This window comes from Stylophora pistillata, chromosome 13, assembly GCF_964205215.1.
Source record: "Stylophora pistillata chromosome 13, jaStyPist1.2, whole genome shotgun sequence".
In the NCBI taxonomy this organism is placed as follows: domain Eukaryota; kingdom Metazoa; phylum Cnidaria; class Anthozoa; order Scleractinia; family Pocilloporidae; genus Stylophora; species Stylophora pistillata.
This window is the reverse complement of record NC_142531.1, coordinates 13,270,378-13,289,032: the sequence shown is the minus strand read 5'-3', so window position 1 is coordinate 13,289,032 and position 18,655 is coordinate 13,270,378. Positions and strand designations below refer to the sequence as shown.

The window sequence follows — 18,655 nt, the reverse complement described above, 5'->3', positions numbered from 1 at the left end:
GTAATGAAAATATCTCAGAAAAAACACATAGAGGCTTATGAAGCATTCTCCTCATCGAATTCCTTCAGGAGGTAGCTCAGTTTTAGGTGGAACAATCTGAAGCTCTTCTCTGACAAATCCCCGCTTTGGTCCATCTTTCAGACAGTAAAGAACAGGTTCTTTTTCATTCACAAGTGCTTTTTCGATATTGAAAACTTTTAGAGACCAGATTGGATCTGTTGCTCTTCTTTCTCCACCTTCTAACTCGCCAGGAGAATAGAGATATCTCAGGTTTTTTTAATAGTCAAGTCTCTTTTCTTTCAAGCCAACAGGTCTTGAATAAGAAGTTGAACTCTTTGCGTTAACCACCTTTTCTTTGATTGCGTCAATTGGTTTCTTTCCAGCCAATCTTGTCTCCTCCCGATTTAATGCAGAAACAACTTCTGGAAGCCTCTTCACCCATTCTGTTGATCTCGTTCTGTCTTTGAAGTTCATCTCTTGGCTGTATTGGAAACTAAAAAAAGCGCTCACCCAAAGTTCGATTAAATCGCTCAACTATCCCTTGATCTCTATGAACGCTTACATTTCCTCTTCTAATTCTCACATCATGCTTTGCCATCTCTTTAGTTGTTTCACCCATGAATTCACGTCCAGGATCAACCTGAAGAATTTTTGGCCATCTCAATGGTCCTCTCTTGTAGATTGTCTGGAAAGCCTTTCAGACCTCAGAAGATTCTTTTGAGGTGAGAGGTTCAGCATCCTTGAATCTGCTCGCAACATCGACCACTGTCAATGCATATTTATAGACCTTTCTAAAAAGTTTATCATGAGGAAGGAAAAGAAAATCGGCCTGATGAACTGCATTTGGAAAATCAACATCAAACGTTGGCCGTGGGATATGCTTAGGTGCAGGCAAATAAATCTACCAGATGGCTTGTCTCATCAGCCAAAGCTTTGCAACATCTTCAGGAACCCGAGCTTCTTCTGCCAACTTTTTCACTGCACCCAATCCCTTCCAAACTCCCTTCGGGCTATAGTAAACCCTTGAAAGTTCTCTCTCCATTTTCTTTTGCTTTCACAAAAATCGACTTGCAGCCAATCCCAAAGCGAAAGCCATTCCTCCAGCATAAATCATTTCACCTTGTTTCTGTTGTGTGCTCGGTTTGTAGAAGTTAGAAAAATGTGATTTTTTCATATCAAGCTCTTCACTATGTGCCTCGTTGTAAAGCTTTAAAGCATAATCTGTATCAACAAAATTTTGATTTGTCTCTTTTTTGATTCGGTTGTTTGCTGCAATCCAATCGAGAAGCTTTGTTCGATTCTCTTGATATTTCTCATAAGCTGCCTGGTACTTTTCTACAGCAAGATCATGTCTCTTCTTCTCTTCTTCAACACTATTTTTATCTCCACTCAAATATTTTGCGAGATAGCTCCCGCCTACAAATGCAGTTGCATTGATGAGTGCTCCTCCGATCATTATTGCTATGCTTGCCATTTTATTAATCGCTGGCAAGTTTTTATCATGAGATTAATCTCATAGAATATTGACTTAGTCCGCAAACTTAAATGCATTTCTTCAGATGGCAAAATCTTCTGTTTTTCAAGATATTTTTTTGCTGCCATTGATCCAGCGATCACGAGAGTGAACTTTGCATAGTTCATGAGATTTGAACTCGGATCAGAAGTCATCGGTTCTTTGATAACTCTCTTTGCCACCCATCCAATTCCAGCAGCCAATCCAGTCAATGTAGCTGAATCAGTCAAAGTTTTCACAAGTGTATTATGAGACATTTTTATTTGGAAGACAAAAAAAATCAATCCATTGGTTTTACTCTTTTTGGAATTTGAGGCAACTCCGCTGTATCTCCCGCAGAGATGCGCTCAATTTGCCTTGGTTCTGGGTTTGGTTGTGATTTTACGAGCTCCATCAACTCTTTCCTTTTATAGTACAGTCCAGCCAGGGAAAGAACAATACTTGTTACTGAAAGAATTTGAGTGAGTGAGAATGATGATGATGATGATGGCTCTGGTTTTGGTTCTGGTTTTGGCTCAAGGTTTGGTGACCTCACCTTTCTTTGCTGTCTAACTCTTCTGTTCTGTTCAGCAAGTTATTTCCCAGCAGCGACACGCCCTGGATCTTTTTTCGGTTTCGTCTTATTTTGATCAGTTGAAGTGACCTGTTGTGCTGGCGGCGACTGCGACTGCGACTGCGACGGCTCTGCTGGATCTTGAGTTTCTTTTTCTTCCATTTTATTTCTTGTCATTATTTTTAAGTCCTTATTTAAGTTCTTATTTAAGTTCTTATTCAAGTTTTTATTCAAGTTCTTATTCAAGTTCTTATTCAAGTTCTTATTCAAGTTCTTATTCAAGTTCTTATTCAAGTTCTTATTCAAGTTCTTATTCAAGTTCTTATTCAAGTTCTTATTCAAGTTCTTATTCAAGTTCTTATTCAAGTTCTTATTCAAGTTCTTTTTCAGGTTCTTCACAATTACTTTCTACTTCAACATTAACCACATTTGGTTTTAAGGGAACTTCAACATTTTCGGCAGTGAGAAGAGCAGCACTTGCAATCGCCATGTACTTTCCATACTTCAAACTCAACCTTCCTCCAATCATTCCGAGTTCTCTCTTCACAATGAAGTCATCGTTCAGGTCTTTCATGAGTTTTCTTTCATCAACAGGGAGAAAATACGCCAACGCTTTACACGAAAGCTGAATAAATGTGTCGACTATCGCATCGCAAGTCTTTGAAGAGATTGTGGCCTCATATCTTTTGAACTACTTCTCAACATCTTTTTCAGAAAGCCTTTTGACTTGATCCTGGGTGAGAGAGACACCGATCATTTCCTTTGCTCTTCCACTCGCAACGAGAACATCAAGTTGCTCTCGGTGATCTGAATCACTTGTGGGTTCTGCTTCGAGAATGTTCATAGCAATAATATCTGTGATTGCTTCTTGTTCTTTGCTCGCTTCGCTCATCTCTATTTTATTTCTTTTTCAAATTTTATATCGAAGGTATGGCAAAGTGATAAAATCAGATGAGAATATTTCTCATTCTTCAGCTTTGCTATTAATTTAATTTGCTCTTCTTTTGACAAATCACCTGCATAATCATCAAATGTCGCCTTCATATCCTTGGCCGAAGGTGTGTAGAATAGAACCAGTGCAGCAATGTTTTCTCTGAATGGTTTTGCGATGCTTGTCATCTGCGCGCTGTGTGAGCACCCAAACACTGATTCCCTTATGTCTTGCACTAAATGCAAGTTCACGAGTTCATTTGTCCTCTGCTTCACATCCTTTGAAGCCGCACAGTCATCAAGGATGATAAGTGTATTAGTTCCCTCATAAACAAAACTAATGAGCTTGAGACAAAAATCAATCTGGTTTTGAAGTGGAGTCAAGATAAAGAGGTCTTTGTCTAAATCCCCAAACTTATCATAAGTTTTGTTGTGGATGAATGTTGGACAAATCAAAAAAGTGTAATCGAATTTCTGATTGAATTTATTGCTTAAAAGATTGACGACATATTTTGTCTTTCCTGAATTTGTTGGCCCAACTATTAATGCATTGAAAGGAATATTCTGAGGATTCATATTTTATAGTGCCCATGTGAAAAAGTTGAGATCCTGTCTTCTTTTATGATTCTCTTATCATCATTTGCACTCAGAGCAATTTTGTTGATGGTCTCAGTGAATATCTCATGTCTGTGTGATCTAATTACATTCATCTTTCTCATTTGTATGTTTCCGCTAAATAAGCACTTTTTGTAGTCTTCGTGAGTTATATTCTTCTTTATTACAGTCTTCTTGATTCCCTTGCACTTCTTCTCTTCTTTGCCCTCAAGAATCTTGTAGCTGTAAAGTTTTGCTCTCAATCCAACAAACTCCTCAATAATCTTTCCTTCAGCCTCATCTTTCATCATGCCCACAACTTTTTTGTTACAACCAGTTGGGATCTTTGAAATGTGGTCCTTCGGAAAGTTGCTGGTGTCAAACTTTTCTTCAACATCTGCTGCTATGTCCTTATAAAAGTCTTCAGTTTCAATCTCATACATGAGACTGTCAGTGTCTGTGAAAAGAAGCTTGACTTTATCTTCATATTTCTTTTTTATATAGTTGTAGTGGAAATCGTACATCAAAGTCTTGCTGAGATCAAGAATAGCCATTCCACAGAAAACTGGCTTGTCAAACTTTATTGATGTTCTCCCCATATGTATTGCAATGAGATTTTCGTCAAATATTGTGCAATGCTTGAAGTTTGGTTTTGCTGAAAGCTTTTGTGCTTTCTTTTCATTGTTGAGAAGCCCTCACATCAACTCGTTTCCTGATGTTTTCCATTGTTTTTCCAAACACAGAGTTGTTCATCAACTTGAAGAAATCCTTTTCAAATTCATTCTTTGCATTCGTGCGCAAATTTGTGTTGAGCTCTATATAACTTTTCAGCCAAGGTTCTTCTTCAAATTTGATTCCTCTGTAAATCTTTTTCACTCTCAAGCCGAGTTCAAGGCACTGTTTGAGATTCTGGTGATGAATGATATATTTCTTCTTATCGTTCAGGTTTGGCACAAGTTTCTCGACTTTGTTTGAGTTGATCATGATTCTCTCTGGAGCAAGAGGATAATCGTTGTGAAGATCATGAAGCTCTTTTGGATATTCAAGATCAACCTCAAGAATGCAGTCGCTCGCTCTCCAGTCTCCAATCTCTTCTCGACTCATCCATTTGAAACCTCTGACAGGAAGAGGTTTGCACATTGCCCATCCATAAAGATTGTTTGCGTCAAGATAAGTCAGATATTTTGATGGTTTTTCTCTGTCAAACTTTCAATTCATGTATTTGTTGTTTGCTTTTCCATAGCGATTTGGGATCATTGAGATTCCTCCACGAATTCCTGGTGACGTATGGTCTCAATCCAAGCATCTCTTCAATTTCTCCTATTTCTCTTCTCCTTTGTTCTTGCGGATCAAGCGACAGCGACTGCTCAGAATTTCTTGTTGGTCTGAGATTTGGAGCATTGAAATCTGCTGGAATTGCGTGGTCAATAATGTTTCTTATAAACTCAATCAACTCTTGCTTTCTGAGGCTTGAATATTTTTTTAGCCCGAGTCGTTTTGCCTCGGCTTTTAATTATTTAACATTCCAGTTCTCTATTTTTTTTAATAAAAATATAAAAAATTTATATCTTTATAAATTTTTTTCAGCTTTGGAAATTTGCTGGAATAAGATCAGTGTAGTAATTATAAAAATCTGCTTTTCTTTTCAAAGTACATTGTGAAACTTTTCTGGTCTGATTATTTATTTCTTCATCTGTCAAAAGCAGAAAGAAGTCTTCATCAATATCTTTTGGAAAGCGATAAGTTTTCTTCAGTCTTAATTTATCTTCTTCTATTCTGTTTTTCCAAAATTTATTTTTTATCTTGTGAATGAGATCAAAATCTGTGTACATCATTGTGAATTGATGGCCTGTTATCTTTTCACGCTCGTCTCTCAATCATTTTTGATATTCCTTTCTCGGTTCAAAATATTTGTCTTCAAGGCACCTTTGAACGAGAAAAGTTTTGCTTTTCCTGAGTCTTCTGTCAACTTCTCTCTTTTCTTCGTCGCTAAGAAGATCATAATCATCAAGAGTCCATTCGAATGGTTTTAATAATCTTCTCACTGTTTGTGTTTTTATTTTTCTTGTTGGATCTCGAAATTTACAGAAAAAGCGGATTTCTTTGTCTGCTTCAGCCATTTCTAATTCTTGTCGCTTCGCTTCTCGACTTCCTGACATTTTATATAATTTTAAAAATATTTTTAAAAAAAAATTTCAAAAATTGAAGAAAAGACAAATTTGAGAACGCAGTCGCTAACGCAGTTGCTACCAATAAGCACAAAACATTTCAGAGAAATTGCCAAAGGCTGCGGAATAAAATACAGAAACAAGATTCCAAGCAAAGAATTGAAAGAAACGCTCGGCTATTGTCCTTTGAAAAACAAACGGAAAGTTGAAGTGAGTGATGAAACCGGTTTTCGCAAAGAATATCAATCACTCGGAGAAGCCGCAAAAGGTTGTGGAATATCGAATTCTTCTGCTATTAAATATGCGCTGGATAATCAAAGAAATTTCATCAAAAGAAGATCAGACCAGAAAAAATTATTTGTAAGAGAAATTTGACATGATGAAAGATGGCGAATTTGAATAATTTAAATTCACCTTTAGATTTTTCATAGCTTTATTTGTATTTTACACGAATTTGCATATCTTTCTCTCGAAAGTCTCTTTGTATCGAAAACTGCAATGTTTCTTTGTTTTTTTTCAAAAGCCAACGCAAAGACGTCAGAGTTGTTATGGAAATCGTCCACCAATGAAAATTTGTCTGATGCATCAGACAAATTTTGTCATGTTTACATCCTCGTCGCGGAAGAACAAACCAGAAACAGCGGAAGAAACCAAGTTTTAATTTCATGATTTTTGTCTTGAAATAAACAAAGAAAACCCACTCGGTCTTTTGTCGAATTCAACTCTCAATTCTTTGCGAGTGTAGGGGGCACCAGTGTGAGCAGAGAGCCTAATTTGTTTTGGTATTCTTTTTTTATTTCCTCTCTGAGAGTTGCATTCTCTACCCGCTTCGCTTCCTCAACTTTCTCTGGAGAATTTCGTCTGAGTTCTTTTTTCAGAGAATAATATTGATCGCTCAGTATCGAAGCGAATTCATCATCTGTTATCGAAGAGTCTTTCATGGCCTTTGACACGAGTCGGCTGATTGTTCGTTGCTTCGCTTCAGCAAGAGAGACGGTTTTTTCATGTTTTTCAGTCTTTTTCACGAGAGTTTTGTTCGCGAGAGTCGTCGCGGCAGACGTTAAAGCAAGCAAACCCGCAATACTCATCAAAGGCACAGAAATTATAATTCCCACACCGCTCAAAGCACCTGCGAAACCACCTATCGACAAAAGAGCTGCCGTGATGGATGTGACTGACGATGTTATGCGGCACACAGCTTTTACTCTCTTGTATTTTTTTGCGACTTTCTGGTGATGTGAAATCTCATTTTCAATTTCCTTCTGGCAATCACAAATCTTTTTAACCTGAAATCAGAGCCTGAATTTGGGAGAGAAGGATACAGCGGTGGAGCACTTGGTAAAATATTTTCAGCAGACATTTTTTATAATTAGATTATCTCAAACTCAAATCTCATTGGCATTCTATTAAAATAAATTATTTTATCATTTTCATCAGTCACAGAAATCTTCATTGATGTGATGTCATTCCTTTGAGATATTTTTCGCGGTGATGGGGAACCCTCTTAAAGGGTCAAAACACGCAAGAACTTGTGACGGCTTTCCATTGAAAAGGTTTTCATTCTCATCCAAAAGATCACAGCGGACAAGATAGTTGTTAAATGATGAAAAAGTTTTGACAAAATTTATTTTTTGCAAATACCGTTTACTTCCAAGATCAGCCAGATCATTATCAAGAAGAATCTTTTTGTTTTGAGTATTTTTAATTTCCAAACTTGCCCTTGAGGCATTCAGTTGTACTTTGACTCTTTCGTTTTTCAATCTATCCTCAAGGGCTTCGCAAAGGCTTTTCAGTGAATAATTTCCTTCAGGAATTGTCTTTACAGATGAATTGTCCTGAGCATCAAATATAGATATTTCTCCAGAGCGACTCAAGTTGTGCCATGAGTTGTAAAGAGAACAGTTCACCAGCCTGATGTGCTTGCCAAGATTCAAAAGAGGTTCTTTGAAGAGAACTGTGAAATCATTTGAAACTTCAATAATTGTCAACAAAACCATTTTGATTTAAAAAAACAAATTAAAATGTTCATTGCGTGGTTAAGATCAGATGAAGCAAAAAGAATTGCTGAGAAAAAAAGAACAAAAGCCTGGAATGATTTCCAAGCACAATATCCGTATGCAGATTTGAGCAAGTTCAAAGTGCAGGTAACATTCTTTAGCAAAAAGGAGAGCAGAAGTTTACTTAAATCGAGCTGATGGTGTTCAAACTAGCGTCTCAGGATCAATCAGAAAAGACTGGGGTGATGAAATGAAGCGTGCGCTTGGAATAGCAGGATTTCCCATCGAGCTCACTTTGAATCCTTCTGCAATTAAGGAGGTTCCAGCAGTTCCATTTCACGAGACTTTGAAAAGTCACCTTAATGAAGAGATAAAGATATTTGTCACCCCAAATCAATATTTCGAAGCAAAATTGAATGAAGATTCTGCTCAGCTCAGGCGCAGAATCAAAGAGATGGCTTGCTGGGCCGAATATGAGCTACTGGCCTCAACAACTCAACTTTGCTGTGTGGTGCGCTACTTCAGGCTGTGGAATCTCTCGTGAACTGCTTGAAATGGTTCCAGAACAGATCAAATCGTTTCTGCAGTTTCACATTTATTTCACAACCAGAAGAATTCTCTCTGAGATGGGTGGAATACAGAGTGAATCGGCTCTCCCGGGCGACACAACTTTTAGTCAGATGAGAAATAACTACGATCAGCCGTCGTTCAAAAGATTGTGTTCAGAATTTGGAATTTCGTCAAGCACAGACTTCCGCTTCAAAGAAGGAAAAAATCACGGTCTCGGATCTGTCTTCATTCATGTCACAAATACTGGACCTATGGCAACTGCAATCCCATATCCTGGTGACAACAAGTTCAGCGATGAAGGTGGAAAAGCTGAAAAAGGCAATCTGATTTATCTCATAAGGAATGACAATGTTAAAGTTGAAAAACAGTTTGAGTTTTTCATGGCAGATAGGTCAGAAGGTTTGGCTCAAGCCAGGATGGCGAGATTGAATCAGTCGATTGAGGCATTTGTTTATTGTATTCTTGGTTCACAAGTTAATGTAAGATCGTCCATCTTGGGTTTATCAGGAAGTGCGAAAGAGGCACAGAGTGAGTTCCTTGTTTTAGTTGAGGATGCGATCAGAATGACAGACATCTCAAAGAGCGTACAGAGGTTTCAGCTCGCGGTTGATGAGGCGAAAGTCAGACTTGATCTTGCAATCTCACCAGGTAATTGGCTGATGCCTTCAAATCTTCTTTTGAACACACAGAGCACAGTTGGGTATAATAACAAGCTGAAGAAGGCAAGTTCTGAGATGAAGTTTGGAGTCAATAAATCAGTGAATTTGGATATGAAATCAGTCGGAGTTAAGCGTACGAATGGGGGCTCATCAAAAATCAAGAGACCTACTTCTCAAAAGACTTCAACTGAGGTTCAGTTTGAGGCTACGAAGACAAGCGTGAGCAAGAGCGAGAGCGATAGCGATAGCGTGAGCGTGAGCGACAGCGACAGCGATACAAATCATGATAAAATTAAGGTTGGATTGATTTCAGTTGGACTGGTCTCTGCCTTCCTGATTCATCGCCTTTTGTTTTGAAATCGCTCAACCATGAATATGGTAACACCCAGTATCAGAACCCAAGCATTTTGTCCGAGAAAGCTGATCACTGAGCCAGCAGCTCTGAAAACGAAGTCGACTATTGAACCAATGAGACCTGGTAAAATTCCAGCGATCTTTTTTCCAAGAGTCTTCAGCCCGTTCCCCACCCCTTTTGCAACAGTCTTCAAGCCTTTTGTCAATGTGCTCACAATCACTCCAATCTTTGTTCCAACTGCCAAAACAACAGCAGAGACTGTAAAACCATACTTTTTGAAGATGTTTCTAACTCTCTCACGGAGCGATAATCTTTCTTCTAGTCTCTCTCTTTCATTCTCAAGAGCATCAATCTGCTCTTGATTTTCTGCTATCTTTTCTCTTGCTCGTTCTCTTACAGCAGGGTTTTCATTCTCATCATCAGCAATATCTCGATCATCTTGAATTGACTGTTGCAACTTCTCAATTTCTTTATCTTTCTGTGCAATCAAAACCTCTCGCTCTGGACCAGGTGATTTTTTAATTTCTTTTGAGAGACTTGGATTCAACCTCTGCTCATTTGTGCCTCTTTCTTCAGTAAACAAAGGATATGTCTTCTTGCCTTGACCAAACATCTTCACCTGCAACCTTCCTTTCTTGCTATAAGAAACTTCAAGTTCTGAAGCTTTTGCCCCAGGAAAAATTGTAGTAAGTGATTCCCATACATTCTCATTTGAAGTTAAAACTCGCGAACCAAAAATATCACCTTCAATAAAAGATGTCTCAGCAGTTTTTGAGCCCTTTTCTTGCTCTCTGTTCACTGTCGTCATTGAAATTTCTTCGCATGAGGGCCCTGGAGTTGAATTCTTGTCTGGTTGAAAAAGTGTTGTTGTGTCACCCTCATCATCATCATCACCATCATCATCATCATCATTATTTTCTAACAGAGGATCAGTATCTCCAAAATCTGCCATTTTTTAATAATATCTTTTATGAAAATGGAAGTCAGTGAAAGAATTGGCCCGAGTTTTGAAAAAAAGATGTCAAACGCTCTCAAGGCAGACCGTGTGATTCACAGAGTAACATTCAACACGAATAGTGCTTTCCCTAGGGAAGTCCTTAGGGTTCCACTTCCAAAACTTGATAATGGGGTAGTACTTGTGCCTGGATCGCTTGCACTCGTCTTCAACTTGGAAGTCGCTGGGCATGCAAACAATTTCCTCGTGAACAATGTAGCAAGAGCTCTTGTCGATCGACTGACTTTGAAGTTTGCAGGAGAAATTGTGCAAGACACTGATGGTTATGATTTATTCAAGCTTTGGGAGGACCTCTTCTTGACTGAGAATGAGAGGGCAAACATGTTCAGAGAAGGTATTCAGTCTGAAGATCTTTCGAAAATCAGATGCAGCGCTGGAAAATGGGAAAATGTACAGGATTCCATTGGATCATGATATTTTGAAAGATCATGGAGCCTTTTTTCCGAGAGCTCTTTCGGATGAGCTTCTCTTCGAGCTCAGGCTTGCACCTGCTTGTAGTGTTCTAAAGGGATCCGACCCAACAAAACTTTATTATAAATTGACTGACATCCAGCTTGAGTATGAAGTCATTCACAGTCAAAAACTCGCCGATGAAGCCCTTTCTAACTACAAAAATGGAAAGAGATTCATGTACGAGCATATCACTCATCTCAAGGCAATCTCAATAGATAAAGGTTCCGACACAATCATCAATGAGAGCATCAATGTTCCAAGGAGGTCTATGAAGGGGCTTCCTCTTCTCTTTTATGAGACATACACAGCAGCAATAAGAAATAGTGAAAAGACGTTTAATCCCAACATCACTGATGTTAAGCTGACTGTTGATGGTATTCCAAATAAGATTTACAGCCAAGGAATGCAGGCAAGAGATATGTGGGAAGAAGTCTTTAGAAGATTTGGGAAGGAGAACAGCGCGATGAATGCAACAGACTTTTATGCTGGAGACAGGTTCGGTCTCTTTATCGATCTTAGAAGCATGAGAGACAATGATCTTCATGGTTCAGGATTGAGATTAGTGAATACAAAAGATGGAGTTCATCTTGCAATTAACAGGAAAGGATCGGGTTCAGGAAATGTTAAATGTCACATCTTCATTCTTTCTGATGCTCAGCTCAACATCGTCAACAGAGAGCTAGAAAGTGTGACCTATTAATAACGCGATCATGTGTTTTTTCTGAGATATTGTCATTAGTTTTTTCTGATGGTTCCAACGAATTTTGAGATTGTCTTGAGAATCAATGTAATGTCAAAATTCTTCAATTTTTCTTTAATTTTTGAAAGAAACTGCGCCAATCATTTTGCCTTGAAATCATCGTTGTTCATTTTTAAATGAGATAAAAATTAAAATCAGTTTTCACAACTGATTTTTTTCTTTTTTTAAATGAGATAAAAAATGAAAAGAAATCAGTTTTCAAAACTGCCCTGTTTTTCAGGGTATTTTGAAAATGTGCCAGAAACCCACTGAATCAAATCTTCAATTTTGCTTTTATTTTTCTTTGATTTTTGAAAGAAAAAAATGCGTCAATCATTTTGCCTGAAAAACATCGTTCTTTTTTTTTAAATGAGATAAAAAATGAAAAAAATCAGTTTTCAAAATTCCCCTGTTTTTCAGGGTATTTTTGAAAAAAATAATGTGCCAGAAACCCCCTTTTCCTACTACTGTCTCTTTACATTGATGCAAATTAAGAGAATCAAGCATCTCGTGGATAGGAAAACGCTTTTGTTAGTAATAAATCCCTTTGTTTTTAGTAAACTTCAGTATTGTTCAACTGTCTGGAGTACCACCAGCAACAGCAATATTGACAAGTTACAAAGGGTCCAAACTTTCGCTGGAGGAATTATTCTGAGATTGAGAAAGTATGACCATATTTCGGATGGACTGCGATCACTGAAATGGCTTCCTATTAGAGAGAAACTTATTCTAAACGATGCATAAATGTGTTAACAAACTTGTTCCGAACTATCCTATTGATATGTTTAAACTACGTTCCCAAGTCAATAATAAACAAACTCGATCGTCTGGTGCTTTGGATATACCCCTATGTCGCCTGTCAACAGGGCAGCACTCTTTTGCTTTCAGAGGAGCCAAACTCTGGAATTCTTTGAATGATAATATGAAATCCTTAAAATGCCCCTAAAATTCTAGGCGTCATTTTGCGAATGTCTTACTAGGTTGATGATCAACAGCCGCCTGATGATTGCTTCGCATGAAGCATGAAACTCAGAGTAGCGAATAAATGACCGAATAACCTATCGAGGTATTTTAAGTTGACCGAATAGCTATCGAGGTATTTTAAGTTGATGACTTGATTTTCGTAGAACAGTGCTCAATACATAGAAGTAGAGCGAAGTATATATTGTGGGAGGAAAAAGACAAGTAAACTACAAGTTCATCCCTACAAGCCTGTTTCGTGGTCGCCCACTCATCAGGGGATTTAGTGAGAATAAACTTTACCATTGCTTATATACAATATAATTTGCATGATCTAACTAGTCTAATTTATGCAGCGCGAAATTGACAGTTTAGTTGTTGCGTAGGAGGGCTTTGCTTCTGTGGCGGCATGAAGACACGAGTTCATTACGTTTGTTTAGTGTTGATAGTTCGGGCCGGCAGATGATTAGGAATTTTTCTTTGAGGCAGAGGTTACATCTTTTAGTTGAGCTGTTATACGGTGAGTGCGATGAGAGAATGCGCCAGGAAATAAAGTGATCGATGTTGTTGTCTTTGAGGGTCCAGATGTGCTTGCTGAGTTCGGTAGAGTTTATATATATATAAACAGTTGCCTGACGATTGCTTCGCAAGAGGCATGAAACTCAGAGTTGCTGTAAAAGTTCAAATAACCTAAACCTTGAGGTATATATACATAAATATATAACGAGTTAAAAAGGCCTCGAGCCAACAGTGACGCCGCGCCAGAAGGATCCAAAAGGATTCACAGTCCAAACCTCGATAAATAGTAGGAAAAATATTGTAGTACACGAGGACGGACAACTTCGAGATAAGAAAGACATATACTCAAATAAAAAAGTCTAACAAAGTTTAATAAAAACGTTTCGGTCCGAGACCTTCATCAGTTGTAATACAGTGACTTACAAATTCCTTAAATAGATTTATATAGGGCGTGATGACACATACAAACAAAAACAGTAATTACTACGCGAAAAATTATCACAATAAAAAGAAATGGAAAAATTGTCCAATCCACTGAAAATGTTAAGGAACCAGCGTTGACTTGAAAGGCGAGAATTGTACTAAAATTCCCAATCAACGCTGAGACTGGGACCTTTGATGCCAGCCCAATTTGAAAAAAATTCTTCACATTAATTTGGAGTGAAATTCCTGGCGCTTACTTATTCAAGCCGACGGGTGCCAGAGAGAACAACTGTGCGCTCCAATATGCTTCTTTGGTAATTAGAAGTTTCTCGATGTTACCTGAATTGTTTACTGTCGCCTGCACTTGATCAGTGCATTGGAATGAGAAATCGCTTAAATCATGTGGTGTTTTGCTAAAATGTACCGCTACTTCACAGGTCTTTGTCTTAGTGACCATAGCAGACTTGTGGTTGCGAAATCTAACTCTAAAGTCATTTGTTGTAGAACCAATGTATTGTAGGCGACATTTCTTGCACGAAGCCAAATAAATTATGTTCTTAGAATCACAGGAAAGTTTCGATCGTATCTTGTAACTCTTGCCTGTTTGAAAATTTAAAAAGGAATTAGATTCAACCAAGAAGTTGCGACAAAGATCGCATCTTGTTCTATTACATTTAAAACATCCCTTGACCTCAGCAACCCCTTCGCTTTCAGCGTTAGGGCCATAACGGGATGGCGCCAACAATTCTTTAAGGTTTTTAGATCTGCGAAAGGATGCTATGATGGAATTTGAAGGAAAAAGCTCTTTTAACTTGGGATTAGATTCCAAAATACCCAGATGTTTTTTAATGATGCGACTTACATCAGGTATATTTGGATTAAATGTGGTCACAAATGGGAACTATTTCCTCTTAGATCTGGCATGAGTCCTAACTAGATCCCTTCTAGGTATGGTAGAGGCCTTACGAAACTGGTCGTCCACTGATTTGGAAGGGTAACCCTGAGTAACCAGATAACCCTTGTATTCGGTTATTCTCTGGACAAGAAAAGCTTGTTCGGAGCAATCTCTTTGTAACCTCGTCGCCACGCTGTAAGGAATAGCTTTGAAACCGTGTTTAGGATGAGCACTTGATGGTGGGAGATACAGGTCACTATCAGTTGGCTTTGATATGCATCAAAGGTCCCAGTCCCAGCGTTAATTGGGAATTTTAGTACAATTCTCGCCTTTTAAGTCAACGCTGGTTCCTTAACATTCTCAGTGGATTCGACAATTTTTCCATTTCTTTTTGTTGTGATAATTTTTCGCGTAGTAATTACTGTTTTTGTTTCTATTTGTCATCACGCCCTATATAAATCTATTTAAGGAATTTGTAAGTCATTGTATTACAACTGATGAAGGTCTCGGACCGAAACGTTTTTGTTAAACTTTCTTAGACTTTTTTTTTTTAGTATATGTCTTTCTCAGCTCGAAGTTTTCCGTCCTCGTGTACTACAATATTTGGATCAATGCTGCCATCTGGGCACGGCACACGAAATCGAGTACAACGAGGACGTTAAAAAGAACGAGCGCGTTCTACACGAAATCGAGTATAACGAGGACGTCAAAACGAACGAGCGCGTTCTACACGAGATCGAGTATAACGAGCGCGTTCAATAGAACGACCACGTTAACCTTAAAATCCAGTACAACGAGGACGTTAAAAAGAACGTCCTCGTTTATACGATTTCATCGTATGGTTCAACGATCTTTCATAACATCGTGCTCGTTGTCGAAGAACGTATTCTTAGACAACGAGCACGAATCAGATCGTTAACGATATTGATCGTTACGAATCAGGTCGTTGACGATCTAATCGTCGACCTTAAATCGTGTCAATGGAGCAGAAGTACAGAACGTGGGTTCTACGAAATTCCAGTTAATATCTCGGTTTATTTTCAAATCAAAATATCTTTGTGCAATTACAGAACGTGGGTTTTATGAAATTTCAGGTCAATATTTCATTCGATTTTCCGGTCGTAATATCGTTAGATAACCCACAAAAGGAGGAAATAGAGTAAATAGGGCGGGAAAAGGAAGAATGTAGCTTACAGTATTTGATGATGGATGTTCTAAGCGATTATTTGGGAAAGAAAGAGAAAACCACAGAAGATGATTCTTCAAAGGCCAGCATTTTATTAAACAGTGATCCTTAGGTACTGATCCCTAGGCCAATTTACATCAGCACGTTTTCTTGATACGATTTTCCCTAACAGGTTTTTTCCAAATATTGGACATGTTCATGGAACAACGCATGATGGGTAATTGCTCGACAAAACCCCTTTTGGGAAAAAAATTCCATGCTTGTTTTAAACTAGCAGAGAATTATTGCATCAATTAAACTATCAACAAAATCACTATGTCTAATTCTCTCCTTTGCGACTCTCATCGTGATAAAAAAATTGACACATGATACTTCAAAGTTATCTTTATTTAATTGTTTTCCAGCCTCAGGAAGATTTGTTTGTCATTTCCAGCAATATCCCTAAATATTGCACTTGGCGGGACTCTAACTGAGACATTTTCTCCACTATACATCCGGACGACGACACCAGCGTCTCTTTCTTGGGCAGTGAGTATGCTCTGGTTTGAAAAATAAATACAAAATATATTATATTCCTGCATTTTTTTGAAAACAACATGCAACAATCATCATAAAAAACATCCACGAGGCTCGTAATAGTATAGGCGCAACTTGTGACGATTAAAAGTTCTAACAGGTACGGGCATTCATCACGATCGCAATAAATTCAGAGATTCCTAGCTCAAATAAAACAAATGTTGAAGGTCTAAGTGGATAAAACGTGTCAGTGTAAGAACTGAACAGTCGAGTAGCATCAACATATCATAAGGAAGGGAATTCGTGAAATAAAGCAATCAGTAGGCATCAGAGTAGGATCAACGAAAATTACAGATTGGAGCTCAAATCAAATCTTCGTCACAGCTTCTGAAATATGCAGGGCTGTATTAAATTACTGAATAGAAGGTACTGAAAATATTACCATCAATTTGCTCACCTCAACGCATCTTGAATTGTCTACTGTCAAAATGATTATGTTTCCAGAGGGTTTGACCACCTTCACGGAGATTGGTGTTTTTGTGTCTGAAAGAAAGTATTGTCAGTGAGCAACAGATTGTTACAAGTAGGTCGCTTGATTAATTTTTTTAAAAGTTTTTTTTTCATTTGCATAAGGTTCTTTCTTGACATGCTTATTACTTTTCAAGGAAAAAAACGGGGGGCCGTGCTAGTGCTTCAGTTACTTGTTATTTAAGCCAAGATAAAGGGTGTTTTTACGACGCTATAGTGTTTCTATGGTAAGCTGTTATTCCATGCGTATATAAATTGGTAGTATGGATACATCAAAATGATATAGCTTGAAAATTCTGGAAACCTGAAGCAGCCACCTCAACTTGACTTTTCTGCGAATACTCCCATTTCGACTCCGCGTGGTCCTATTTTGTCCAAACCTTCGTTCTGTGTTAGAAATCTCGCCATACATAACTCACCTCAAGCTTAAATCTAACCCAGATACAGTTGTTTACGCCTCTATGAAAAATATGGGATACTCTGATAGAAAGTAAATCTTAATAAATTACCTGCGGAAAAGAACAATTATATTCGAAAACAGCGCATCCAACTGCTTCTATTTCTGCTGCTGCTGCTGCCGTTGCATGACCAGCTGCTGGTGGTATTACTGCTACTGGCGATGCAAGCACCTATCGGTACAATTAGTTTATATCAATGTAGAGCTTTACACTCAACCATAAGAAAAACAAATGTCGGCGAGTCTTTCTCGAAAACAAAATGAATCTGGTATTCTTATTTCGTGGATTTAAGCTTGCGGGGAAAAGGTTGGATGGTGAAGCCATGGCATTAAGTTATTACAGAATGTCAGTGTTGAATACTAACAACAATAACTCTTACTCTTACTGTGCATCAGCTTTTTCCTATAACAAAATAAATACGGTGTTAGCTGTAAGCTTCGTTTTGAGTAAATGCACCTTCTTCATCTGAATAAATTAATTGTGAACAAAATTCAAGTGCATTGTAGATAATGTAATTAATCTTGGTGTTAAGCACTGACATCCTGTAGCCTTCTTCAGTTAATACTTTGCCGATGCTTGTAACGCTCTATCTTGTTGGCGTCGCAGTTCTCTATGTGTCCTCCAATTGTTGCCGGTCATAAATGGGGTTAGATTGGCCCCATCTCTCAAACAAGCATGTTCACCTGTTTTTTCTATTGTACCTTTCGAAACAGACATTGTTCGTGAACATGTAAAGAAGGTTAAGAAAATAATTGTTCGACAGCTTTTTTTTCTAAGGAATCACCTTTCTTTTTCCTAATTCGTTTGAAGCCAAGTCGGGCTACTGCTATGCACGTTCATAGCGAGTAATTAAAATCGCCTAACATGCCAGCATTTGTCTAGCCCCTTTGAAAGCTACCTGACAATTCTGCTAGCCATGTCATATTGAACGGCAAAAAATGACGAAACAAATCTTGTGATATGTTTCTTACAATACCACTGGTTATGAATCACGAGCATTGAAAATGCTGTTAATAAAATACCTCGTGGGGTTTACTCCCGCTAAAGTTGAAATATTCGTAGCCAGTAGGTTTGCAATCTGACTAGAGGTGTGCCTGGTAGAGAATTGAATATCCTTTTGCTCTCCTTTCCTGTATCAACGTTTCCATACGCGATCTTCGAGGAATTGCTTTCTTCGAGACATCCTCTTCTCGCAAGAGGGCAAACGTTCTTGTAACAGATGTGTTTCTGTTTACATTATCTCGCCACCTTTGCAGCAGGGTTGAGGCCTGTGCGTCTACTTCAGATTAATCGATTGGAGCGGAAACTTGGTCTTCAGACATGTTCGAATTCCTTTTGAATAAGTCTCGGCCTTGCGAACCTTTCGCACTGATCAGACGAGGAGAGGGAGGGGACTTGAGTTAATGTCAACTCGACAGCCTTTTTTTTAAGTGCGACTAGGATATAGAGTAGTCGGAAATTCACGTGGTCGGTAGGAAGAGAAAGGAAGCTTTGTCTTTAAAATGAAACGTGACATTTGAACGACGGAGTATGCTGATATGATAGCCTGCAGAGCATGGGTTTTTGGTTTAAGAACGTTCATTTATCCGGAAGCTTATTGGAAGGCAGCCCTTTTTAGAGATTG

General features: G+C 38.2%; 4 protein-coding genes and 1 long non-coding RNA gene across 13 annotated transcripts; 1 reads left to right on the top strand and 4 right to left on the bottom strand.

The window, feature by feature from the left end:
- Positions 1–894: 894 nt before the first annotated feature.
- On the bottom strand, positions 895–1,531 carry LOC148717740 (uncharacterized). Its single transcript, XM_088743904.1, has one exon. The coding sequence runs from the start codon at positions 1,472–1,474 to the stop codon at positions 1,055–1,057; it is 420 nt and encodes a 139-aa protein (XP_088600030.1). The 5' UTR covers positions 1,475–1,531; the 3' UTR covers positions 895–1,054.
- A 1,271-nt stretch (positions 1,532–2,802) lies between these two features.
- On the bottom strand, positions 2,803–4,189 carry LOC148717739 (uncharacterized). The gene has a single exon (XM_088743815.1). The coding sequence runs from the start codon at positions 4,187–4,189 to the stop codon at positions 3,569–3,571; it is 621 nt and encodes a 206-aa protein (XP_088599941.1). The 3' UTR covers positions 2,803–3,568.
- Positions 4,190–5,823: 1,634 nt separating this feature from the next.
- On the top strand, positions 5,824–9,549 carry LOC148717738 (uncharacterized). Its single transcript, XM_088743965.1, has one exon. The coding sequence runs from the start codon at positions 8,172–8,174 to the stop codon at positions 9,339–9,341; it is 1,170 nt and encodes a 389-aa protein (XP_088600091.1). The 5' UTR covers positions 5,824–8,171; the 3' UTR covers positions 9,342–9,549.
- Positions 9,347–10,291, bottom strand: LOC111335889 (uncharacterized; the record flags this gene model as incomplete). Its single annotated transcript, XM_088743626.1, has 1 exon — positions 9,347–10,291. A coding segment is annotated over exon 1 (945 nt), but the record flags the coding sequence as incomplete, so codon positions are not given.
- Positions 10,292–15,539: 5,248 nt separating this feature from the next.
- LOC148717737 (uncharacterized) lies at positions 15,540–18,546 on the bottom strand. 9 transcript variants are annotated; one of them, XR_015994803.1, is made up of 5 exons: positions 18,054–18,546; positions 17,396–17,433; positions 17,083–17,202; positions 16,503–16,588; positions 15,540–16,068 (listed from the first exon to the last, which is right to left on the bottom strand). It is a non-coding gene; the product is annotated as an uncharacterized LOC148717737 (long non-coding RNA). The 9 variants fall into 9 exon arrangements; XR_015994804.1 differs by lacking the exon at positions 18,054–18,546 and adding an exon at positions 17,816–17,831; XR_015994799.1 differs by having other exon boundaries at positions 15,542–16,068; positions 17,411–17,433; positions 18,054–18,538.
- Positions 18,547–18,655: the final 109 nt, after the last annotated feature.